The following is a 27,139-nucleotide window of genomic DNA, read 5'->3' as shown; positions in this document are numbered from 1 at the left end:
CCATCCGTCAAGTTGTGCACTTCTGCCATAATTATGTAAAATATGCCTCACTACTCAATTTACTGTAGGAAAATTAATAATAATAAAAAAAGATATTAAGGCTGCTACAAGAGTTCCTCTTATCTGTGCCAATACTACATGCCAAGTGGAGTGACGCAATGGCTAGCGTGCTGATCCTCTACATTTCTTGTTACAAACCCAACAAAAATAAACCTAATAATTCTGCTGCCTTTGAATAATCACTGACTGTAAGATAACTCTGGACAAGTTTGCACATTATGAAAAGGAACAACGTGAATAATATTATGATCATAACCTCGGAGGATGCCAAAGTAATACAGTCCCAAATCTGCTGACTACAGCTAAAATACATTTCCACGTTTGGTTAATCATCCTAATTTACCGTGAGAAAACTAACACTACACTGTCAACTAATTGTTTCAATACCTTAGTCTGCAAAGCCAAATGGGAGTGAAACCCACCCCCAACCAACAACCACCCTTTAGAAGAAGCTAATTTCATTTTGCCTTTACATCAGCATGCCCATTGAGACAGCCTGGAAGCTGGCCAACTCTCAGGAAATGGTTGCTGGTATTCTCTGTTCCTCTCATATCTGTCATTATGCAATTATATCCACTGCTTCATTTTCCCTACTGAACAGTAGAGAAATCTGGTCATGTACATGTGAGAACAGATCTGGCATAACAAGTCAAAGCTGCAATCCTTTATAAATGTGATGTATCTGAAAAAAAAGTAACTAAAAAAAAAAAATAAAAATATCCTGAAGTGTACACTTTTGTGCTTTTAATGCAGTTTTATGACAGCAGTACCTCGGTTTATGTCTTTTCCAGAAATAAGATATGCACCCTTTAAGGTATCTACTCCACAAATACTCTTCACTTCTATAAGCCACCGCAGTGTGCTTTTTCAGAAGGCATGGGCTTACAGATTGTCAGAGATTGGTTTTCCAGGCAAAAATTATATATTCCAAAGCTGAAATGACGATTTGTGAATTACCATTTTTGATTATAAATCTGCTGCTTTCTACATATTTTTACTTATAGTTGGGATTATCTTGCTGCAAAATATAAAGCAGACTGCTTCAACTATTCACTATTCTAATTGCAGAAAAATAACATACAAGGATTCCAAAATTATTTAACAGTAGTCATTAAACTTGACAAATAAATCTCTGTTTTTCACTTGACTAGAAGGGTATCAAAATCTGTGGTATGTGTACAGGTTAGAAAACTGAACTACACAGAACAACAGCCCACCTATATCCTGTGTACGTATACAGACATACATGTATGGCCTGTGCCAAATGCTCTTCTACTATACTTCTGTACTTGCTAAAAATACAAAACCCTCTGCACTTCCTTTCAAGCCAAGAAAACAAATGCTGAAGTTCTGAACTTCCTAGCCCATCATCACACAGAGCCTGTTAAAATACAACACAAATCCATGTGAAAGAGCAGAGACTACTGTTCGCAGGTTCTCAGCACTGGCACTCAATTGGCAGGACCTGTCATCTCTGTCTAGCCTGCACTTTGTGACCCTAACATTTTCTCTTCTTTCCCACCACAATTATTCAGCACTGAAGAAAAAAGGTGCAGATTACCTGTGGGTCAGGCACAGGATATGAAGAACAAAGGGTTCTTGAAATCCACTTCATTCTGTCTGACAATTTGTGGATGAACAGTCAGGGAATTAAATCGGGCTGTGAAGGCTTTCAAAACACTCCCTTTTTAAACTTAAAGACTATAAAGTGAAGCTTATAGTGTAAAAAAAAAAATTACGTCCCCCCCGCCCCAAAACAAAAAAAAAACACCTCCCAAAATCAAACCCCACCTTTTACTGTTAAAATAGCACATCAAAACTAAAAAGGCAATTTAAAGCTATTAGTTATATATACTATTAGCTATTATAAACACTGAGGACTAAGAACTGAATTTATTTAACAAACTCATTTTCATAGCAAATGACTTTGGAGTGCTCTCTTGCACTGAACACATAACGCTTTTAGAATGCTCAGTGGATGCCATTCTTTTCTAACAGAAAAAGTGATTAAAATCCTATTTCGTTTGGTCACACGAACAAGTGCATTTGGATTAAATATGATACTACTAAAGTAAACAGTGTTTGTTCCAAAATAAACACAGCTCTTATTCTGCAACTTCTGTTTATTGAAGTAGCTGCACCAAAATCAAGGTTTACATTTTCATTTCAGCTGCACCTTAACATGCCAGTTACATTCCCACAGCAAAAGAAAACTCTCTTTTTCTACTTTTCTTTTCCTCGTGAGTGTCACGAAGCAGATATTTCAAGGACCGACAGTGTCTCGGTATATTTTACTTGATACATTGAAATCTTTCTATTGAAAAGGAAGATGAAAATGTAAAACTCTACTGCTAGAAAAGGGTCAGAAAAGCTCAGGATAATCACAGTAAGTGCAGTGCTCCAAACCCCAGAGCCTTCTTGCTTGATCTAGGGTGTAAATTAGTTATTCAGGTTCCAGTTCAGAGATACTCCCTGTGGTTCTAAATACACTCATTGCATTCCAGTTGTTCAGAAAAGATAAAAAATGAAACTATTCTATTTCAGTAAGGTATAATCTTACTCAGGGAAGTGTTAGAGAGTGCCTCTCTAACAAACAATTCTTGCTATAGCTCTGACAGAATAATTTGTTGTTCTATTTCTGTATAGTTTGCAGAAAAAGAGAATGGAAGAGGAGGGTGTCAGAGAAAGCATTTTGCCCATAGATAGAAATGGCTAAATAAGACTCAAGTTTATCTGTTTAAAGAATCTGTGTCACTCCTGGAAAGGACAGTGTTAAGTTCAAAATGTCAAATTCACTTTATTTTAAAAGTTCAGCACTTCACATTGTAAATACCTTCTTTACAACATGATTCATGTTATCTGTGGATATATACTTTCATAAAAAGAAAAAAATTCTATGACTAATGAAAGCCAGTGAAAATAAAATACGAATGTGTTTAAAGAAGTAACAAAAGCCATGAACCTGGTCAGCATGTAATGAATTATTCCCAAATGTATTAACTTGAAAGTATACTTTTAGAACATACACATTTTATTTATATACCAAAGGTTGTTCAAATATATTTAAATTTTAGACAATTTCAAAATTAAACTTATTAAAAGAATGATTTTTCCACAAAAGCCTGAAACCATCTCACATCTCAGGAAATGAGAGGATCACATGGAAATTTTCACAAGAAGATGTGAACTCTGTATTTCAGTCCTGTGCAACCAATTAATTTAAACTTGCCTTGCCTTGGTGCTGTTGATGATCTCCTAAATGTATGTGTTTAAATGAAAACTACAGTGCTTTGGGCTACCAAGTCTCCCATCCTTGTAATTATCTGCTAATGGGGCGAAGACAAGGATTAAAATTCTCTCTGCTAACCTCGGCAATGCAGACATCTAAAATGTTTGCTCCTATGGGTAGACCTTTGCACAACTGCATTTTTCTCCTTCCTTTTCTTTCCCCCCTCAGTGTTGTGGGGTGGTTGTTGACCCCTTTGCCACTTCACAGTAGCAGAACTAGGGAGTGAGCTGAGGCACCACTGCCCTGCGCAGATGGAACAGAGGAGACTGCCTGCTTTGCCAGAGCTCTGGGAACTGAAAGCAGGACAGTGCCAACTGGATAGGCAAGAGTTTTTGTGCCTTACAGCCTGACATTTAGAGAAAGAGGAAGCAACAGGAAGATAAATAGTGTTAGTGATGCTATGAGCTTGGTAGGCTCCCATGTGTTTCAGCTGAGCTGCACGTGTACAAAGACTACTCCATCTGATTTTCTTGAGAAAGGAAATCATACAGGATCTATTTTCAGAAGCACCTAGTTTGAAGGTACTTATGACTGGCAACATGAAAGAAATTAAGTGGTTAATAAGTTTCATAAGCCTATAGGAATGATCTCAAGTAAACTAAGGAGGTATTAGTTTTTGTATCTCTAAGACTCACGGAACCACAGTAGCACATTCCACAACAGTCAGGCATCATGCATTTTGGATGGGTCAAAGCTTTTCGCTGGGTTTTGCACACACCAGCAAAGCCACAGTTCTGCCTATGAATGAAGACTTTGTTTTGCATTTCTGTTCATATACCTACAACTATATGTAGCATAATTTAGTCTCACATTCATGAAGTGGAACTGTATGGGCTTTCTGCAAGTCACCCATGGTTGTAGTATCATGGAGATGAGAAACTATTTCCAGTCATTCCATCATGTACATATCAGGGAAAATTCCTTACCATGATTTGTATTTCCTTTCCTTTCTTTCCTTCCTTCCTGCAGTGAACTGAGCTGTTCCTGGATTGCTACTGTGGAAAACGAAATGCAAATAGATGGGCTTTGTGTCTCAGTCTGAATGTGCTAAGATGACTGCTGCAATGCCTGCTGGGAGTCCATATCTGTTGATGGGTCATTATAAACTGAACTCTTCATAGGACTTAAAGTACCTTAAAAGTTAGGTTTACATCTACAAATAAATGAGTGCTGTAGAAAAAAGGCTCTACTGATGATTTCGGAATAATCATGTTCAGCTTTCCAAGAACTCTCTGTTGTTGAAGGTGAACTATCAGAAGTTGAATCACAGGCTCTTCCTAAAGCACCCTTAGCCACAGTCTGGTCAGGAGGTTCTCATTACAGACATTACAAACATCAAGAGCAGGGGAACTCTTGTTTCAGCCAAATGAGAAAAGGCATTTTTTGAATAGATATTCCTCTGTTGGGGCACGGATGACTCTACTCTGGGTGACCAGGGATTAGCTGAGTTGCCATCCTTATGATATTTGGAAGTGTGTGGGAGATTCTTATTCAACAAGCTTATTCAGCAGCCTTTCACATAATTGCTTTTTTTTTTTTTTTTTAGTTTGATTGCCCATCAATCTATTTTTCTACCTGTTTTTGCTGTAAGTGACTACAGTTGTTTCTCATTTGATGTCGAGCTAACCAATTAGGATGTAGAGGGCCAAAGGTTCACTAAGACTTTCCAGGATCCATCCTCCAAACACAGCCAAATCTTATACTCTTATATTTTATATATTCTCATTTTTTATACCACCAGCAATAAACATTCACATGGCTAAAAGGAATGATTACATCCAACAGTCACCGAGAGCTGATTCTGCTTTCAGCTGCACCTTTAAGTATCACACTCTTCTGAAAATTATTTTCAAACAAAAAACATTTATTTCATAGATTACTTTTTAAATATTTCTAGTGAAGAAATATTGCTTAGAATATCAACGAATGCACATGGTATTTTTCTGGTTTGAGAGAATACAAAATGTAACGTTCTTAAGGATTTTGTTTTCTTTGGCATCATATTAGTCAATATTTATTTTTGGGTCAGTAAAGCTACCACTTCACCTCAACAACACTATTGCTCTGATCTGGACAAACAGTGTTTTTTCCTGACATTGACACAGCTAGGTTGATTTTTCTTCCTTGCTGGTACATTAGTGGTGATCCCAGCACAACAAAGGAAATTGATGCCACAAGGCTACTCCGAGGTCTTGCAGCGCTCTGAGACAAGTTTGCAAATGCAATGTTTTAAATAGAGCTGGGTTAATTGTGCATGAGGAAAACAAAGAGCAGGAAGCACTCAAACCTGCTGTGTTTACGTTTAAATAGCCACTAGGTATTGCTTAAAAAAGAAATCCCAACCAAAATCGTAACAAAACCCCTTCATCCTCCAACAACTTTCTTTATGAAAGATCAAACAATTAAAAACCATAAAGCTGCTGTATGGTTTGGGGATAATCGTTAAATTCTATGCAATTTTTCTCCTCATCTTGAGTGGAAGATAATACCATCTCTAATGGCAGTGATACAGATTTAATCAGTAGTTTAAAGCATTCTGACAGCTTATCACAAACCAAACTTAGATGGAATTACTGTTAATACCAACTAATTTCATTGATATTTTAATGCTTTCTCCTCCACATTTTCCTTATAATATTACTTCAAAAAACATAAAGTAAAAAATAGACAAGTGATACTAAGAAATAATAAATTTTATAAAGATTGCAATTACAACTAGTATATATGTTATTTAAATAATATTTAAATCTAAAAAAAGGACAATTTTTTTCTCCTGAATTATTTTAATTCATACCTATCAGTGTTTTATGTTATCTCAAGGACAATGACATACCTTTGCAGTAATTATACTGATTTCTGAAGCATTATTTCACACCCCTGCAGCTGAAAGCCTAAAAGTATCACTTGCTTTATGGACAAGAGAAACGGAAGCTATTAAATAATACACAATCACAAGTAACTTGTTTTGGAACAGCAGTACTTGGAGGAGCAAGACTGATTTACTGTTGTCTGATTTCTTCTTTTTCAACGGGTTACCCCATCATTTTGTAAACATAATTTGTCACCAACACCAGCCAGAGTTCCCTGTAACTACTTTTTCCCTTTCTTTCAGATCTGTTATCCCTGCTGAGAGAATCTACTAAAGAAGAATTTTTCATACTGACACCAACTGTAGTCTTGCTGTGAATAACCACATTCCCATAAAAATCATTCCATTTATTGCAAAGTTGTTGGCAGACTATAGGAATAATGGTCAACTCAGGAAACCTTTTATCCTGAAATCACATAGCTTAACCCTTTGCATGACCATATGAAGTTTATACATAAAACTTGCATTACCACACAGCTGATTTAATGCTTTAGCAAAGGCATTTTTGTTATTTGTAAGTTTTTAGATTTATTTCTTCACCGTACTTCTTTAAACTAAAAAGGAAAAATAAAAAGACTGAATTGGAATCAATCAAGCAGTATTTGGTTGGTTGTTTTTTTCTTATAATTTTTTTTCCTTATAATTTAGAATGTTGCATTTAAAATTACAGACTCTTTCCCAATATATACAACAACACATTAGTACAGATGGTTGAGTGTGGCTTTGATTATAAACTAAAAATGTAAAGTCATATGAAAGATTTTTCCTCTCTATTTTTCCTACCTTCCTAAGATAAAGAAAGATGTATAAATTTACAATGTAAAAGAACAATTAGAAAAATCCCTTTTGCTTTATGATGCTTTGTGGAAGATACTTCTGTTAGTCATTATATTTGTTTTGTTAAAGACCAAAGTAGTGGAGATTAGATTCAGGAAACAGACATTAGTTTGCCTCTTGACAGTTTGGGAGTTAGAGGTTGCTTGTATTCAAATTTCTGTCTGAATTTATTAAAGTGATGAAACAAAAAAGTCAGGGTATGTTTTCTCTGCCATTTTTGCTCTGCTCATCAACTTTTACTTGTGGGTAATTATGGCTTGATTTATGCCTTATTCATTTGACCAAGGCCATAATGGAAGTTTTGGACTTGTAAACACACTTTTAAAGAAAATAAATTAGTTGAAATATTTGACCTGTATTTTTAAACTTTTCAGTCAAAGAAAATTCTTAGTAAGCCTCTTACTTGAGTTATAACTGCTGCTACAACTGGCTCTCCCTTTGCCTACTAATGTTAGGGAAGTCATTATTCCCCTGGGTATCCATACTTCACATTTGCAATGTGAGGTATACAAATATGCAGAAGAAAAAGAGGAGTTCTTTCAACTGATTGAAATGATTTTCTACAGTTCAGAAGAGATCACTTGCTTAGATATTGCTGATCTTTCCTGTGACAATAATATTTAAGCTGGGCTCAGCACTCATGTCAGCAGCCTGTACTTTGCTGTCACTGAACGTGTAGGAACTATCATCTTATACAGTACTGCAGGTAACATTCAGGAAGTGCCTGGACTGCCATATTCTGACAGAATAAGAATATTGGGGGGGGAAGGGGGAAATAAATTAAAACAAATACTCCATTCCTTCAATACCTCATTGTTATTTTTTTGTTAAATTTTTAATTTACTTTAAAAAAAAATCATTAAAACCTCATGTTTTAACAGCACACATTAAGATCACTTTAGTCTGCTACAGAAACACCCAGATTCTTGACTGTATCTAAAGTAAAATTTTAAAAATGCAACTAACAGCAGTCAAAATTTATTTTAAACCACACAAAAATAAAAGTGATACAGCAATGAATAAAGGGCATAACCCCCTCCCCCTTTCTTTACAGTCTCATTAGACCATTGAACTGGATGAAATTCAGATAGAGGCCTTATTGTAACCAGACTGAAACAGTAGAAATCTCCCGAGACCATGAAACTCAAACATTTTGGGAACCAACTTCAAGCACTCCTTCCGTGCTTTTAAAAGAAAATGAATGAAAGACACTTCTTAATTTTTCTCCCTGCAGCAACATTTTAATATAATTCCTACAAAAATAAAAAAACAAACCCAAAACAAACCAACTAAACAACCCAGCATAAACATATTTGTTTAAAATGCATGCATATGCATCTTTTCTTAAAATTTAAGCTACAATCATTGCACTCAACCACAAGAGCACAAACTGCATGGTGGCTCTGAAGATACCAGACAACTTGTAAATAATAACATTGTAAATTCATGCTAAAATGAAACCTAGGTTGAAGCAGCTGATAGAAATTACCTACCATGCATATTCCTAAGATATCTATACTATGGTTTAAAATCTTCGTACTTGCCCAAGGACTAGCTAATGTGCTCCCATCCTACAAAACAGCATGTAAGGATAACACTTAGTTTCACTTGCTTTTCTAAAATAGAAGTATATTATTTTCAGAGACTAATCCACTTAAAACACGAACCTGAATAATGCAAATCTGAGTTTAAGATGGTACCCAAACCAACAAAGAGAGTACTTTTTAAAAGTGACTATCGTGTTCTCTTCAGTTTGCATTGTAAGAGTCCAGTGAGAAAAAATATTGTTTGCCTCAAAGCAGAGGAATCAGCACAAAATAACTGCATTGTGTGAACAGAAAGGATGGGTTGAGAAAGATATTTGAGTGTAAATTAATGTTGATCTTAGCTGGAATAACTTATACTCTTTCCCACTTGTAGCTGCACCACAGACTTCACTGGCTGTATGAGATTTTACACATCTCTCAGCTTAATCAGAGACTAAAACTCAAAATCTACAGCTCGGGAATGCTGTTTGAATTTGTGAAACTTTTCAGATTTTTAGGTTATAAACTAATAAGGGGCTGCTTAGGAAACTTATGAAAGTGTTATGAACATGTCATAACTACAGTATTGACATCTGTAGCAGTAAATAGGCTTTTGTTCAGTGGCAACCATAATATTTAAAAAAAAATATAAAAAAATTTTCTTCACATCAGTTCTGTGAAATATCAAAAGCCAAAGAGAAGCCTCTATATGCAAGAATAAATGGAAAGCAGTATATAAATTAATAGCAATATTAACTGCTTTTACATTATTATTTATTCAACTATTTGGCCTCACTGTTCTATTATTTGAGACTTCTTGGATGAAATAATAAAAAAGGCGTATTCATATCTGAAATGACAATTCTGGCACTAAGAGGCCTTCAAGATGAATCACATCATTACCTAGGTTTGGACCTTACACGCTAAACCATCAAACAGTGTATTGCATCTGTGCTTAGGACATGACCTGCATTGGTGAAAGAGCTCTGTGGTACATATATGGACTTTGCAAACCCTCATAAGTAAAAATTCATTAAGGGCAGGTGTTTATATGCATCAGCAATATAACGTAAGTCAGGATTTTGAAATCTGTTAATGGATTGACAGGAAAAGTACGAAAATAGACTGCAAACTTCTCAGTCTGTTATATTTCTTACAGTTTTGCAACTCTTAATTTCCATCAAGCCTTAGACAATTTTTTTATAACTGTATTGTTTCATTATTCTTTATAACAGAATTTTTAAGTGCTGTCTCATGTAATTCATTATATAGCAGTCTTTATGGTACCCTTCAGAGACTGCCATGGCAGCACAACACTGAGGTTTCTGTTGCAATTAAAGCTGCCATACCTGGTGTAGAGCTGTGATTCCAGTAACAGACCCTGTCTATACACTGCTTTAATGCAGATATTACAACGACTTCCAGGTACAAGCTGCCCTTCAATACACTATCTTCTGTACTGGCCAATCCTTAAATCTGTTTTTTCAGGCTCTGCAGAACCTGGGGGTAACGGGCAGGTACAATTGTTCTAGTGAAAAATATGTAAGCATTTGGCATTTTATTTCCTGGGAAGGGGACAAGAACTTTAATTCTGTCACTGGAAGGAATACCTCTGAATGTGTAATTTGAGAGAGTATGTAGACAAAACATGTTTGTAACTGATAGAAATTACTTTTAGGGTACCATCTTTGAGATGGGTTTAATACGACTAACAGTTAGCTTGCTTTCTATGACAAAACTTTTTTGGCTAGCATGCATGCCGCTGAACAAATGGGATACCATCCAGAGGGACCTTGAGAGGCTTGAGGAGTGGCCAGTGTGATCCTCATAAAGTTCAATAAAGCCAAGTGCAAGGTTCTGCACCTGGGTTGGGACAATCACCTGTATCAGTACAGGCTGGATGGTGAATTGATTGCAAGCAGCCCTGCCAAGAAGGACTTGGGCATACTGGTGGATAAATAATTGGACATGAGCCAGCAATGTACTCTTCCAGCCCAGAATGCCAACCGTATCCTGGGCTGCATTAAAAGAAGCGTGACCAGCAGGTTGAAGGAAGTGATCCCACCCCTCTACTCTGCTCCCTTGAGACCCGACCTGGAGTTCTGCATCTAGCACTGGGGTCACCAGCACAAGAAAGGTTTGGATCTGTCAGAGCAGCTCCAGAGGACCACAGAAATTCTCAGAGAGTTGGAAAACTTCTCCTATGAGGAAAGGCTGAGAGAATTGAGGTTGTTCAGCCTGAAGAAGACTCTGGGAAGACCTTATTGTGACTTTTCAATATGTAAAGAGGGTTTAGAAGAAAGATGGGGACAGACATTTTTACTAAGGCCTGTAGAAGTAGGACAATGGGTAACAGATCTGAACGGAAAGATTTACATTAGATAAGAGGAAGAAATTCTTTATTGTGAGGTTGGTGAGACACTAAACAGGTTGCTCAGGGAACCTGTGGATGCTCCATCCCTGTCAATGTTCAAGGCCAGGTTGGATGGGGCTTTGAGCAACCTGGTCTGGTGGAAGGATTCCCTGCCCATGGCAGGGGGTTGGAACCAGATGGTCTTTAAGGTTCCTTTCAACCCAAAACATTCTATGATTCTATGAAATGCTCTTTACTACACTGGGCAGTTTGTGTGTCAATGTATTTCTTCACAAATCATTCCAGCCTACTCTTTGGCCCACCTGTACTAAAGCAAAATCCAGTCATCCCAAACAGAAGCCCTGGTACCAAAGAGCAAAATAGTGGGTGGAGTTCATACTGGTTACTAGTTCACAAGTACAGACATCTGAAACACTGCCATGATTTGTGATGACTGATATGCCCTTGTGCTCTAAATGCTATATTGTTTTTTTAACCTGTGGTTTTAAAAAACTGACTTTACTTGAAATGTATGAGTAACTCAAACTGGAACAATTACAATTTACAAAAATAATACAAAACAAAAACCAATAGAAAACAAAGTAACAAATACAATGGAAAACTGGAAAGTATTCTTGGATGACTATTCGCAATGGTTTTTTTGTCCTAGTATTTTTTAAACTTGTTTGAATACACACATTTTCTAATTGTGTCAGCAGAGAGAACATTCATGCCAGGGTGTTCCTGAGGACTAAGACATTCAAGAGACCAAGCTGAAGCATTGTTAAAAAGCCAACTACAGCTGTACACAGTAACAACTACTAGTCACCAGATTTGGCTGTCTCTTTTCCCTCTTGAGTACTTTATGATAGAATTATCATCCTTCTCACCATTACCATCCTTATCTGTAGATAAGGGGACTAAGGCAAGTGATCAGGAATTACAAAGTAGTGGCAATCACAAATATGGGCTGTTATGTCATTTTGTCAACACAAATATGCCTGTAAAATACATGCATTAGAAAAGTGATTAGTACATAATGCCAGCAAAGGCTTACCCTGTAAATGTTCAAAGCTTGAAGCAGGGTTCAGACACAAAATAATCCAATTTTCAGTATGCTGAGAAGTTGAGCAAGCTTTTCTCTCTGGTGATTTAATTTTCAGTCTTCCTCCTCTACCCCTTGGTCTGCCTGGCTGTGCCTCTGCAGCTCCCCCGACATCCATCACTGACTGGACCTTCATACAACTTAACTAAGTTTAAATCTAGGCAACATCATACCTGTCACACCTGCCCAAAGCTGGCTCCATGACATTTCCGCAAGGTATGAGAATAAATGATGGACTTCCACACTGCTAAGAGTGGGCAACCTGCTCTCCCAGCTTGCTCTGGAGCTTGCTTGAAGCCTGCACTTAAGGGCTGGCTTGCATCCAAGCACTTCATTTGTTAGATTACTTGACTCTAGGACCAGATGTGCTGTAGTGCTTTCAGAAAGAGGAGCATTTTACCCTACAGTGGTCATGGTTCTTTGAGATGTGCAGTAACCTGCACACAGTAAGTCTGCTGAATGTTATTATTCAATAATGTGTATTATGATAATGCCCATGATCCCAAATCATGCTTCAGAGTGCTACTGTGCTAAAAGTTACCAGCCTGAGTCTGTGGCATATTAAAGTACTAAGGTCTGAAGGGAAATAGTTTCCCTTTCTCCTTCAGATTAAAGAAACAGAACATATGGCTGTATTGCTTCAAAGGCATTCCTAAAGGGCACTGCATGGTTCGCTGGGGCCATAGCTGTGTGCACGGTCACTGAAGGACCTGGGAGGAAAGTCACTTAGTCTCCTGTGGTGTTACTGATACCTACAAAGAAGAAAATTTTCAGGCTGATGAAAAGAAGAATATATGTGTCCCTGTCATGAAGAAAAGCACTCCTTGAGGCCTAGAAGTGATTTATATGGTGCATTTGCTTCCAGCAGCAGGGAGGCAGCCTAGTTTCACCTGTAAGAACTGAAGGCAAAGGCCAAAAAGGGACTAATGTTAAGGAAGTTCTGCTCTGTGATCAGGCTTCACAGTTGCTGTGCTGGATTTTAGTTGCTCCCTTTCTTAGGCCTGAGCTTTCACTATGAAGGAACACCTCTTCTTGGAGCAATCCCTTTAGTGCCTGGTGTTAGCACAGAAGGTATAAGTAAGTGCCTTAGTGCCATGAGGCTGCACTGCAATGTGGATCTTAGAGGTCCTTTATATTTCCTCAGAGAGCAGAAAGGCCCTGCACACCGCTGGGTGTCAGACATCCTGGTCACATTTCAAGTAGAAAAGCTGCCCTCCACACAGCCCTGAGATTGCAAGGGAATATGAGGGAGACATAGTGTTGATAAATACTGATGGTCCAGTGACTGGGAGATACAAACAAGGAGAGCAGGCACATTCACATAGTAAATGATGCAGGAAACAACCCACAAAACTCAGTTTTCATAAAAAATACCTGGCAGTTAATTCCTCCCTATCAACTTCTAGATCTGAGTAAATCCAAGCAAGCAGTTACAGAAGTTACAGACTTGTAGGAGTCCTGGAAGGATTTATTGCCATATGGGTGAAAGAAGGAGGTTTACAGGGCAAACATAGAGTGTGAGAGTGCAAGGATGTAAACGCTGTTTATTCTTTGCTTTAAACTGTGAACACATGCATACAGGTAAGTCAGTATCTTCATGCCTCATGAGAGCCAGGTATGTTCCCATATGTGTAAAGTGTGGGATTTGTAAAATGTTTTCTATTCTAACTTAACGGAGTAAAGAGGCAGAAGAATTTGAGCAACACAGACAGCTGCTCTTGTGCTGCTCCTCAGCATGGGAGGCCTGATCCCAATACCAGCCCCTGAGGAACACCACTCGTCACTGCTCTCCTCTTGGACATTGAGCTGTTGACTGCCATTCTTGAAGTGTGACCACCCAGTCAATTCTTTATCCACCAGGTGGTCTGTGTCAAATCTATGCTCCTCCAAATCAGAGACAAAGATGTACAAAGCATTTAACACGACAAGTCCAGGCAGACGATGTCAGTCACTCTTCCCTTTCTACCAAAGCTGTAACTCCATCATAGAAGTACACCAAGTTTGTCAGGCATGACTTGCCCCTAGTGAAGTCATATTGGCTGTCACCAATAACTTCCTTTTTCCTCATGTGACTCAGCACAGCTTCCAGGAGGATCTGCTCCATGATCTTGCCAGGCAGAGAGGTGAGACTGACTGGCCTGTAGTTCCCCAGGTCTTCCCTTTTTTCCCTTTTTAAAAATGGGTATTATGTTTCCCTTTTTGCAGTTAATGGGAACCTTAATGGACTGTCATGACTTCTCAAATATGATGGATGGTGGCTTAGCCAGTCCATCCACCCCCAGGCAGAGCTCCATGCACTCCAGATGGTCATTGACACAGAGGGCAACACTTCCTCCTCATCTCTCCTGCCTCTCCTAAAGAGCCTGTATCCTTCCATTCCAAAACTCCGCTCATAGGAGGCATCCCACCAGTCTCCCTGATGTCAGTTGGATCATAGCCCCGCAGATGTGTACACACTAACTCCTCTTGTTTATCCCCATGCTATGTTTGTTTCCATAGAGGCATTTAAGTTGGGCCCCTGATGAAGCCTGGAATTAATTTGTGCTGTCCCTCAGATGCTCTCCTCCTGACCTGCAACCCCTCTCCAGGCTCTGGGCAACTCTTGCTGGTACTGGCATAAAACTGGTAGGAGCTGGATGGATTGAGGTTCCCTTCCCCCTGCAACTTTAGTTTAAAGCTCTCTTCACCACCTTAGCTGCCTGAGGTCTGGACTGCAGCCTCTCCCTTCAGCACCTCTGTCTGGGTAGAAGCATTAGCCACTGCTGCGGTAGATGGTGCAGACCCCCCAGCTGGAGCTGCAGCCTTTGCTCTTAGACAAGTGTCCACCATTCAGACTTAGGGTCAGGTAGGATGAGTGCCCTTGACCTATGGAGATGGTTACAGAATGGTGCCCAGTTGCTAAGTTACTGGACTTCAAGTCTCTCCACTTGCCTGGTGGAATCCCCTTTGAAGAGGTGCCCTCCTGCGTGGACTTCTGTGCCATGCCACGTTTCTCCATCCTGGTCACAGTGCTCCTCGTCGCTAGTCCCTAGGGCTGCCTTTGTGGCTACCGTTACTCATGGCCTTGCCCACCCTCTCATGAGAGCTGCTGGCTCCTGGTGGGTCTCAGTGCTCCCCTGGGGTTTCCCTGGCTCAAGAATGACCCACGTACACTGCAATCCCCCACTGTGCTCTGGAATGCACCTGCACTGGAGCTGATTGCCTTGGCAAGTGACGAGATAGGTAAATGTCATGTTTCAGTCACATCATCAAGTTGCTAATTTCCCTAAAACACTGGAGCATACATCCTAAAATACCTCATATGTGTAATTGCTCCATATATACCATTAAAATATTATACCTTATTATCCCTATCACAACATAATTAGCATGTAAAATCACGCATTCTTTTCTGATGAGATAACTGTCTCTCTTGAGAGCGTTACATCAGTGTAGCTATTCCCTCCTGGATGCAATTAAATTTCTACCATAGAACATAGTATGAGATATTTAAAGGAAGATTTTCAATACTGAAAACCTATACTTCCTAATTTGAAGTTAGATTTTGGAATCTAAATTTTGACATCACTGCACTATTTTCTATTTGTCTTAGTGTACTTCTATAATTTCATTATGAAATTACTATTAACACAAGAAAATATTCTTTATGATGGCACTTAGATCAAATTATACGTTAGTAAACATTAATATTTTCTTTTAAGGATTTTAAAAAACCTGCCATGCCTCTTCAACATGATGTTTAAGAAATGTTCCTTCAAGATCTGATATTTACTATTATATCAGTTTGGAATTAATTACTTCAAATAAATCTGCGTAAAGTGAAGGAAATAAAGCATCTCTTCTAGTTTTTCTCAAAACAATAAACTAAAAACTAGTACAAACTGAGGGTGCAGTAACTAACTGTAAATCTAAGTGGAGTTCACACATTCAGAGCTAGACAGTAAGACCTGATTTTTTTTCATTGAATTTGAACAATGTCAATTACAAATAGTACTACTATTATTAATAGTAATAGTAGTAGTATTACATAAAGAGCAACAAATAGAAAATTAGATGATTCGTTTACCTGGCTGTGTCCCCTAATAAATTAGAATGGGTAAACTAGTTTGCAACTGATATGCACTGGCATTGATTCACTTTATACAGACTAAAAAATAACTGCTGAAATTTAGAATTTAACCTAATAACATTAAATAAAACTCTAGGTTGAGCTCAAGCAGTGCTTCAGAGATCACTGTTGCAACTCTTCCCTTTGCATTCAAAATGTTAAACCAGTCTTCAGCAGTTTAAAAGAGGACAAAATACTTTCTCCTTAACTTGGGTAGGAAGAGAGCTGTTCTGATTAGAGCTTTCTGGAACACATCTGATGAAAAGAAGATTTTTACTAAAAATCATTAACTTGAGGTATCTCGAAAAATGTGCATCATATGCCAAAGTTATAGCAGACAACTGCCTGCCCATAAACCCAGCCTCTCTCTATGCCAGGAAGGGTTCCCCCTGAGCCTGGGTGAGCCAGAGAGCATCAGCTTTCAGTTTCCCACTTTGAATTATGCCTAGACTCAAAGACATGTCTACACTGTGGGTTAGACAAGCTCCAAGTCCAGCTTTGCCTGTCTTCGTGCTATTTCTGGGCAAGGATGCCCAGGCTCTGTGGCTCACTGGAAATGTTGCACACAAACTTTATGATTCCTAACAGCTCAGATGCTTGTGCACATGAACTGGAAAGCTTATGAGTGAGCAGGGTCACCACTAGATCTTCCAGACTCAGTCCTGCATCGGCAAGAACAGATGCTTTAAGCCTGAGTCACAGCCAAGCCAAATTGCCCACAGTTTTCATGGAAGTCTGTCAAGCTTCAGGCCAGCCTGATCTTCCAAACCACCAAGCAAGAACTTTAGGTTTCTGAGACGAATGCAAGGAATCTGCCCTGAGGTTGCAGCCTTGGGAACCAGGGAGGCCCTGCTAATAATGGTGATGCTCACAAGAACAACTGCAGGTCCAGGATGGCATATTCTTGCAAAAACAGTATGTGTCTGTGATACGTTTCAAAACCCCTGACATTCCTGGTGAACTGAAAGATCAGTCTGTCCCTACATGCTGCTTCCCACAAAGTACAGGCTCTCTTATGCCCCTTCCCTGTGTACTTCTCTGAAGATTTCACTGGCAATCCACAAGCACAAACCTACTCCTTGGCACACTGAACATGCTCTTCACTCCCTTGGACAGGGCAAGGTCTTTCAGATTTGAGCTTGGGTTCCTCAGAAATAAGGACTCAAAACTCATGCAAGAACATGAACACAACTGCTCACTTCTAAATGCCTCTGTGTATGAAGAGGGGTATAGACATACTGTGACACTTGAGTCTGAAGACACAAGACAAACCGGCTTGTTATAGGGGAATGCAAAGAACCAAGTTAATCCAGTGAGCTACTCTGCTTTCATGAACCATGTGAATCAGTATTTTTTTCAGACACAGCTTCAAAGTTCTTCAGTGAATAAACTGCTATGCTGTATTGTTAAGGCTGTAACATGCCAACTATCAGAAGATAATCTACTACCCCTAAAATGTGGTCAATTGTTTAGCTTCCATTAAAGTCAGTGACGCTGACAAACATATAAGGAAGTAGCAACAAGTCTACTGGCTACACACAGCAAATGAACACAGAGAACTCTGTTGAATATGCTGGTAAGATACAGTAGTACTTTCTCTTTCTGCTTTGGAGAAAATGAAATATAACCAGAAATCAGAAACAGATTTGGAAAATAAATAGCATTGTTGTACTTTTCTAAAATCTGAAAAATCAGTCCTATACATGAAACTCACTGATGGCGCTTCTTACATCCCAAACAATGATATCTTTACATATAGCTACCTTAATGAAAGAAACTGCTGTTTTAAAATGTAAAGAAATATTCTATTCTATTGTAAGTATAAAAAATAAATACTCCACTAAGGAATGGAAGAAAAAATAAAGCACATTAAATAATTTCATTACATTCTAAGATGCCAAATCATCTGTGAGTGGTTTCTTTTTAGATGAAAAGAAATCAAAATATAGGACAGATGTTGGATAAACCACATTTGAGGTCTATCACACACTGGTATTTTTCAAATGATTTTGGCTCATCTATTAAATAAGGTGTATTTTGCTTGATTTTGAAAAGGGAAACATCAGGAAATATTTAAAGGCCAATTGCTGCCAATTAACTTTGATCAGCAAAAGTTGCATTTGAATCTTTTAGATTCTTTTGCCTGTCTGGAATAACACACTATTCTAAAATCCAGCAAAACAACAACTTGATGATTAATGTGTGTTGGCAGCCCCACCACAAGCTTGCTTAACAGCTGGATTTTAAATAAACAGCTGTCTTCACTATGATGGGAAAGAAATCTGACTGTTTTCATGTTTTTGCGCTGTTAAAATATGATCAGAAAATGTTTTTTTCCCTTTTAAGATGAAAGAGCCAGGCATTATGGTGACAGTCTCTTTCAGCAGTTTGGATACTTTTGGAACCATCTCACAAGCATTACCAAACTAGAGCCTGCATAGGCTGAAAAAACCCTTGGCAAGATGACACCAGCTCCTTGCCACATGCCGCAGGATTGAGGCACACACAGCAGAGAAACCCTAGCACGTAACAAATAGTACCTGCCCCCAGAAAAGGCAGAGGACCCCCAGTAAACAGCCCATGGAGACAGACAGCATATACAACATTGATGACTTCCCTTGGGGTTAAGGTAATACTTGCCCACAGCATGATGTAGGTGAGAAATCTGTACCCAGCCATTAACTGTTTATAGAAGCTGAGGATTAATATTTAATGGCCTGTGCAGACTACTGAATTCTAAAGTTTATAGATGCATTTGGTGCATCCACTTCTCAAACCTGTCTACTGTGGTCATGAAAACTAAGACCTGTGAGGACAAAACTCCACCATTTAAACTACTGTAACCTTTGAATGCCAGTGCGGCCATTTATTGTAAATATTACTATATATCCTGATGACAAAACAACACAGATATTTTCTAAATGTTTTCATATTAAAACTGTGAAACCAAAAATAACTGCCAAGCCATCTAACAACACATAAAAAGAGACAAATATTAAATCACCTTTATGTCTTTCAAAAAAATGAACACTTACTTCTAAATCATTAAAGAATAGATGAGTGTCCGCCAAATTGAAAATCATCTCTTCCATTCGGAGTCCAAGAGACACAGAAGTGGGTGGATCCTTAAAGAAGAAATTGAGTACACCATCAATACCATGCCTAACATACATACCAGAATATAAACTGAAGGAACTATTTTTCAAGGTAGATTACATGATGTATTAAATGCAACATCTGCTTCTTCAGTTTAACATCAGTAACTCTCTAATCCTGTACTATAACACTTACCAGTAACACTCAAAAATACAAATTTAACTTGAGTGATACCATGATCCTGCAGCAGGACCTCTGTGGTCACCCGTGTGCACCCCTGGCATGGGCTCTCTGCCCTCTGTGCAGAAAGGCCAAATCGATTTCACTTAAAATTTCTGCAGATTTTACAGTTGTTTACAAATTTTACGATCAACCAAGGGCATGATAATGCTATTGTTACTCAAAATAAACTCTCCCTCGTCACAAGTGAAAGGATTCAGTCCTGGGAATACCTAGTGACTTGAAAGCAAATCACTGTTAATGTTTTATTTGCAAATGGCAATTATATTAAAAAACACTCCTTGATTCTCCACAAAAAGATGCTTTAATTATGCTTTCAGCTTGGCCCACCCATGCAGAGTGAACAAATCTATTGTCTGTTATTAATACATAACACACTTTAACTTCTCTACAGAAATTACTATAACAACTTATTCCTTACTGAGCTAATAAATTCAAAAAGCATGTTCGGCATTGTGGTTACCAAACGCATTGCAGATGTTTGTCTTGTTGTGATTTTTTTATGTTTTATATATTTTCAACCTGAAAAATTGAAATGAAAGCCTGATATATACACTTGATATAGAGTTTCTCCTTTATAATGCCAAGTATATCCAAGCACACAGAAGCATCAGTTTGAAAGAACACGTTACATCATCTCATGACACCCTCTATTAACAATGTTAGTTTGTTAGGAATTATATTTTAAATAGAACTGCAGAAGTGACAACTCATATTTTACTTGAAATAAGTTAATATTCTAAACCTGATGACAACTCAAAGTTAAAAAACAAGAGATTTAGTCCCTAGTTTCTTTTTCCACCTCTCAATAAAATTAATAGGTGTTTCAACATGAAACTTTAAAACTTTTTTTTCTGTAACTACTAGCTAAAAACCAAAATGTGTCAGTAGCAAAGAGCTCAAAAAGAATGGTGATTTGGCAACCTGTTTGCTTTCTGGAAATGTAAAAACCCAAATAAAACTAACCAGAAAAAGTATTTTGGAAAGAAGCATTTAGAAACAAAGCTACATAGAACAGACAAAACATCTTTTTTTTGAACTCACATACATTTAAAAGCAAATAGGTAATCAAGTATATATATAAAAAAAACACCAAAAAAAACCCTAAAAAATGGGAAAGAAAAATTGCATCATACTATTTTGATAACCTTTGCCCTCAAAAATAAGCTTTCTATTTAAACTGGCAACGCCAAAAAAAGAATAGTTGGCTTCCTAATTCAAATGGAAAGACTTTAAAATATGAATAGAAGTATTCTGTCCCTCTGTTTTAATACTGGTCTATTTGTAGACCTATGTCTTCCTTTCTTTTACTTTTGCAGGCATGTGAGGTGGAAAGCAGGTGAGATTTGCTCTCCAGCTAGACCTGAGGCTACTTTTCCCTCTGACATTCCTGTTGATCTCTGTTCCCAGTTTCCACCCCACCATCCTTCATAGCTCATCAGTCTTTTTGTTTTAAACCAGACAATGATTCCTCTTGTGCCTGAGCCCTAACAGGAGTCATCCCACAAAAGTCTCTGCTTTAGTTATTAAAAGGAGTTAGATGGACTAAAGGTCTAAGATGCAAATGAAGATCACTAGCTACACCTTGATGATCAACTGCTAATGTAACAGAGCAGAACTAATCCCATTCTGAGTTTCCATCCATAAATACGAACATCATTTTCAAAAGCAGAATAAATGGGCAGATGGAGCATGATACTGGTTATGACCCAAATGGTTATTTTTAAAGAGATGGCTGTGAATATATATTCTAAGTTTCAATGTACACACAACTTAAATATTTTTATTAAACTTTTAATCACATTTCTGAGTCTGAAAAAATGTTTTTTTGTAAAGCTTTCTGTGAACCATCTCACTCCAAGGTATTTTTTAAATGGCAGACAAAACAGAATGGGTATTTCTCTGAAGTAATGCTAAAATAATGCATTTATTAGGTTAATTTACTTGGGAGAAAAACAAATAAGAAAATCATTGGCACCTACTGAAAATGTCAGATTAAATACCATAGGAGCTAAGAGAAGAAACAAAACAGGTAGCTTTTAATTCCTTGACTTAATTGACTTGACTGAAATCAATCTTTTTCTATAGAAAGTTCCACATAGCATAGAAACCATGTTAAGCTGCAGCTCTGGATACCCACATGTTTAACAGAGGCAAAAGTCTTATTTGCATTAGTGTTATAAATGCCTGCATAGTCACAAACTTGCAACTGCCCTAGTAAAAAGCACAAGAGCTTGGGTTTAAGGCACTGCAGCAGATTAAACCCTGATGTCAGACATTACAGTGGGGACTGAAAACTTAAAAAAAAGACAAGGCTAGAATAAGTTTTTTTTAAAAATAATCCCATAGTGAACCTTCTTTTGCAATTTTAAGCCACTAATTGCTAACTAATTATTGTGAGGTGTCACACAATGAGGAGGAAAGCTAACAATCTCTCCTTGTTGATTGGGATTTGCAGGTTCGGTTGGAGTGTCTTTTCAGGTATGGTCAAAATTAGGTACAAATCTCTGAGGGAGGTACAGTTTAGCTGAAGAAAAGAAATACCAATGTCAAACTGCTTAAGCGGGCCTTTGTTTTGAATACTGGTACTGGAGCCAAAACATTGTCTGTATGTCATTTCTAAATTCTACCCACTTGATTTCTTTGTTTTGTGGAGAAACAAGAAGCTGAAAAACAGGAAAGTTCACTTTGGGGTACAAGGCTTATTTTCCACTTAAGCCTACAGGTCACAAATGAAGGGCTAAGTGAAACCAGGCTTTGTTTTTATCAATCTCTAAAATATATTAAACCACATTAAAATAGCTTATAATTTAAAGGAAAATTCCTTTAAAGCCTCTGAATATAAATGCTTTCATGGAGAATGGAAATGTACATAAGGACCACAGTATTCTAGTGCCAATACTGAGACATATTTCCACCTGCTCTAAGAGACTAAAGAAGGGCTCCAACTTTTTCCAAATTCTAAAACTTAATCATTTGATATCTATCTCAAAACATATTTTTTGAGGTCTTAGAAGCCCTAATGCCAATTAAAGTAACAGATAACTTTATATTTGATCAATAGGTCTCTCACTGTACATAAACAAATACAAAATCCAAATGCAAATGGAAATTAGTTTTGTTTCTTTATTTTTTTTCTTCTGGAAGGACATATTATATTCCTATACTGGTTGCATACATTTCATGTTCACAAAAATGAAATCACCTTTAAAAAAAAATGTAGCAGTTTATACCATGCCTGTGCAAAAGGAAAAGCAGAGGCATGATTTTGTTCCAACAATGCTGAAGGACAAAAGCAGGGAGAAAGCAGAGCACAATAACAGCAAAAGGAGAGCGGGTGATAAAAAAAGATGAGAAAGTAAGAATATACAGAAAAGGGTGGCACAAGCAAGAAGTTATGAGGAAAAAGAGAATAAGGAAAAGAAAATCAATCCCTTCAGCAGCAGGACTGCTCATCATTCATAGTCATTCACCATGAAACTCACTCAGGCATTATGAAAAGAGATGAACACCAAGTTGCCAAATCCTCTATTATTTAATGAGGATATTTTTGCTTGTTTGAAGATTCAGCTTTTGTATTTTAATGATTATGTGAGAAGCTTAGATTTAATTTTTTAAAAGAGCATTTCTAGCCCTCATCACAGTGCAGAAACGTATGAGAAGGTGATGTCAGACTGCTCAAAAAGCAGAATACAGGTGAAATGAACAGAAATTCCCCACAACTATTTTTTTTTCTACAGATTGGCTTATGATCTGGATTTCTGATTTTAAGGCCAGAAATCATTAGAAAACACTCTTTTGAAAACTGTGCACCTCCCATTGCTGCAAATAAACCCTACAATTATCATATGACAGATGCAGGTTTTAGCATGTCTGCTTTGAACATTTGACACTATCTTTCTCTAATGTCTCTGGAAATTGCTAACTGTTGTCTGAAGCTACCAATAAACCAAGAAAAATCACGATATGAATGAATTTTTAAGAAAATAAAGCAAAAATGGCACACTTCCATGACTTTCAGAGCCAAAGACATGCACAATCCTACCCCTCACCAAAAAGATCTAATATTTATCCAGAGAATAAGCAGTAATGCCGTCATTCTTCTCAAGAGCAACGGCTGATTGTCATTTAGCAATGAAGAAGTATCCTGCCGCATGCCATGCAACAAAAGCCAGCTGGGTGAAAGATACATCTCAAGTAAACAGTGTCTGCAGTGATGGCGCTACCATCGAGAGTCACCCACCTCCTGGCAGCATACATATTTATATCTCCCTGCAGCTCAGTACTAGCCACTTGCCTCAGCCTCAAGCATCCAGCAAGAAAGGTTTATGTTCAGGCCTCAATTAATGAAACCATTCTAAGGAACTAGTAACAAATGGGAAAAAAATATGCTCACACAAGTACTTCTACAGCAATGACTAATTAGGTTTTTCCAGCAGGGTTCTTCTGCCCAAAAGCAAGTGGTGAGATTCTGTTGGCACTGAGTTCTTTTTGTCAGCACTGGGATTTGTTCTCCTCATTCTGAACTGAACCGTCATAGATTTGGTCATTTTGGGATGCCATGCAAAAGCAGGTTTTGGCCCAAAAAAAGGAAAATAACTTTCAGTGAATGTTTATAAAGCTGTCATCTATATTATCCATACAATAATTGTTGGAGCATTTAAAGTTTTAGTGTCTTTTTACAAGGTAAATATAAACTAATAACACCAAGGAAACCAAGGTTGCTGAATTAACTTGCTTTTCTACCACATAATGAAGAAAAGCTAATTATAGTCCTCAAACAGGTAACCTGCTATTACAGCAAACACTTCCGAAAACACACTGCACCTTAACAAGCATGAAAGGTTGCAAGCAGTCCTGCTTTAGACTTTCACAGTGCATAAAGCTGTTATGAGGAATTCAGAACCTGACTCAGGCATGGACTGAATCAGTAGCAGCTTTGCTCTTCACTTAACTGGGTGTGGGATGAAATCTTTCAGCGATAAATATAAGCTTTACAAGAAAACAGAGTGATTACATAAAGCCAGACAAAACTCCTGGTTATTCTTTGTATGTAGACTTTAAGTTTACCAAAACCTCACATTCTAGTTATGCCTCACATGAGGTGAACATGAAATGGCATGACAGATTTTAGCACAAGCCGAGACATTAGCTTTCAAATACAATCCTGGAAAAATGAAGTTTGATCTCACAAGGGCATTCCATTCATAAACTATTCTTATTCACCTAAGTCTGTTTTTCTTCTGAGAGTTACTGAGGAAACCCGCAGCCTGTAGATACATTCATTAGTTCAGTTATGATTTACAGACTGTGCATAATATTTGACTCACAGACAGACTTTCAAAAACATCAGTCAATATGTAGACTTAAAAAAACTTAAGACAAAAAAATTTAGACTAATCTGTCTGTGTCCAAAAGTATGCTTCCTCTTGCCTTCTCAATATAGAGCACAGCTCATTGCTGATTGCTCAGAACTAAAATGTTATTTTAGCAATCACTCTTGGAAGTTCTTCACTCTCTGAGGGGAGGTAAACCTTTGCAGATTTTGATGATATCAACAGGTTTCAGACACTCTGTACCTACAAACCAAACCTCAAGTGGTCAACGTATTTAATTTAATTATTTACTGAATATAAGAGCTAAGTGCAAAGAATGGACACATGAAACAGCCTTACTCCTTGATTTTTTGTCTTGAAACACCAGTACCACTTTGCCTCTAGAAAATCAACTAATGTTCTGTTTCTCTGTGCATCAACTGTAAACCAACAAATATTATTGAGAAATTCCATCATTTTCGTGACACTTACCCTTCCGTATCTGTTAGCATAGGACCCTGTAAGCAAGGAATGGAAAATGATGATTGTCTCATCCAAATCCCAAATGAATACTCTCTGTAAAAAGAGAATCAAATCAATGTGTTCTTTTGTGAAGCCAATACTTGAAATGGAAAGTTAAAATCTGAATCAGTAAGTGCACAAATGAGAAAATTGTATTGAAATGGTTATGTATTAAAACCTTTGTTTCCTCATTTATTTTTTTTTAGAACTAACAAGTTTTTCCAGAATAAGGTAATACAATCTGTTAGGTTTGTACTACAGCTGCTATTATATCAAATTATTCTTTTTAGAATAGAATTATAGCTATTTTAAATACACACAGAAAATGAGATTGTACAATGCATTATTTTAATGCCAGATGTGAGATAGAAACAGAAAATAAAAGAGAGGCCTCTGAAAATTAAATCTTTGGAGTTTGAATTCTATATTTCTGCAAGTCTTATAAAACAAAGTTAATATAACTGCTCTTGGAAATTACCTCTAAAACCAAAATAAATCAAATTGCTGCTAAGCACTTAAATCCCCTTAACCTATCTATGTTCATTTTTAATGGATTTTTAGGCACCTGAAGAATGAAAATTACAGACTTAGATGCTGCATGTGTAAGAATTTATGGTATCAGTAAATAATTGTTTCACTTACAACCAATGGAATGTATGTGTTTTAAATTTGTCCTCTGACCACACACAAAATGATATTTTACTAAAAAATACAGTGTTCAAATAGAAGTACTTTAAGTCCTGGTGAGATTGTATTTCCCCTGATGATAAGTGGGCTAAGATTTTGGAAAGGAAAAGTAATGCAGTGTAGACACTCATAGCTGTGGTGTGTCATTGAAGATGTGCTCTCAACATAAAGCATAGGCCACTGGGAGGAATGTGAACATAGCTTGAGAGAATAAAACCCACTATTGTGCTGGAAGTGTCTCCTGTCGAAACTCAAACCTTCCTTTGACACGGGAAAAGCTTGCCTTTTCATATCTTTTTTGACCAAAAAAGGGAAAGAACCTCCCAGTATTTTTCAGACAAAGTATGTGCTCTTCATGGAGAAGGTTCTTTAGAAGAAAAACTCTATCTTCTACAAAAATGCTATTAGAAAATAAAAGAGAGTGACAATGCTACTTTATTTTTTATGTGTAAATATTACTTCTCTGTGCAAAAAAAAAAAAAAGATGAAAATATAGTCTGTAACAGGTCAAAGACATCTAATATAATGTACCTCTAGATCAGAGTCAGGTGGTGGTGAAGGATTATTGTTTCTTCTGCCACGGCCACGTGATTTCCCATCTGAACTACGACGCAATCTATCCGAATCTGAATCCTTAATGGGCGTTGATGGACTGTGGATTGTACTGTATTCTGCTGTGGTAAAGAAACGACAATTTTAACTTCCAGTTTAAACTTAAAAATGTTCAACTTACTTGCTTTTTATGTGACATGTGACACTAAACCCAGGATGTTCACTAAAGCGTCCTAACTAAAATAATTAAATCTACATGATAACCGGAAATACTGATACAGAAATTAATTCAATCAAGATAAATGCAAAACCAGAGCTATAAACTATTTCATTAAACAAATACACTCTATGTGTATTCCTTCAAATCATAGAGTGTATCACTTCATAGAGAAACTTAAACTCTAAATGAACAATTTTAAGGTATACCAGCTCTTTTTTAAAGCACATTGGTCTAATTCTAAGTATTTGAGCATGATTTGAGATAACCACTGTGGTGGCTGGTAAGAAAAAAAACCATCCAGGTGTGAAAAAAAACCCACACACAGAAACTGTAAACTTTTCTAAATTGCCTGGTTTCAGG

The 27,139-nt window shown here is 37.4% G+C and overlaps 1 protein-coding gene across 1 annotated transcript in view; it reads right to left on the bottom strand.

The window, feature by feature from the left end:
• Positions 1-27,139, bottom strand: part of EYA1 (EYA transcriptional coactivator and phosphatase 1) — a 163,608-nt gene that overhangs the window by 18,744 nt on the left and 117,725 nt on the right. The window contains exons 12-14 of the mRNA XM_061448299.1: positions 26,539-26,681; positions 25,291-25,374; positions 19,183-19,272 (exon numbers count right to left, since the gene is read on the bottom strand). Coding sequence (XP_061304283.1) covers positions 19,183-19,272; positions 25,291-25,374; positions 26,539-26,681 — 317 coding nt within the window. The remainder of the gene's footprint in view (positions 1-19,182; positions 19,273-25,290; positions 25,375-26,538; positions 26,682-27,139) is intronic.

The sequence above is a fragment of the Pezoporus flaviventris genome, unplaced genomic scaffold (assembly GCF_033815535.1).
Source record: "Pezoporus flaviventris isolate CSIRO_AGI_PZ_B2104156 unplaced genomic scaffold, CSIRO_AGI_Pfla_v1 ptg000007l, whole genome shotgun sequence".
Lineage (NCBI taxonomy): Eukaryota > Metazoa > Chordata > Aves > Psittaciformes > Psittacidae > Pezoporus > Pezoporus flaviventris.
This window is presented reverse-complemented; position numbering and strand designations above follow the sequence as displayed.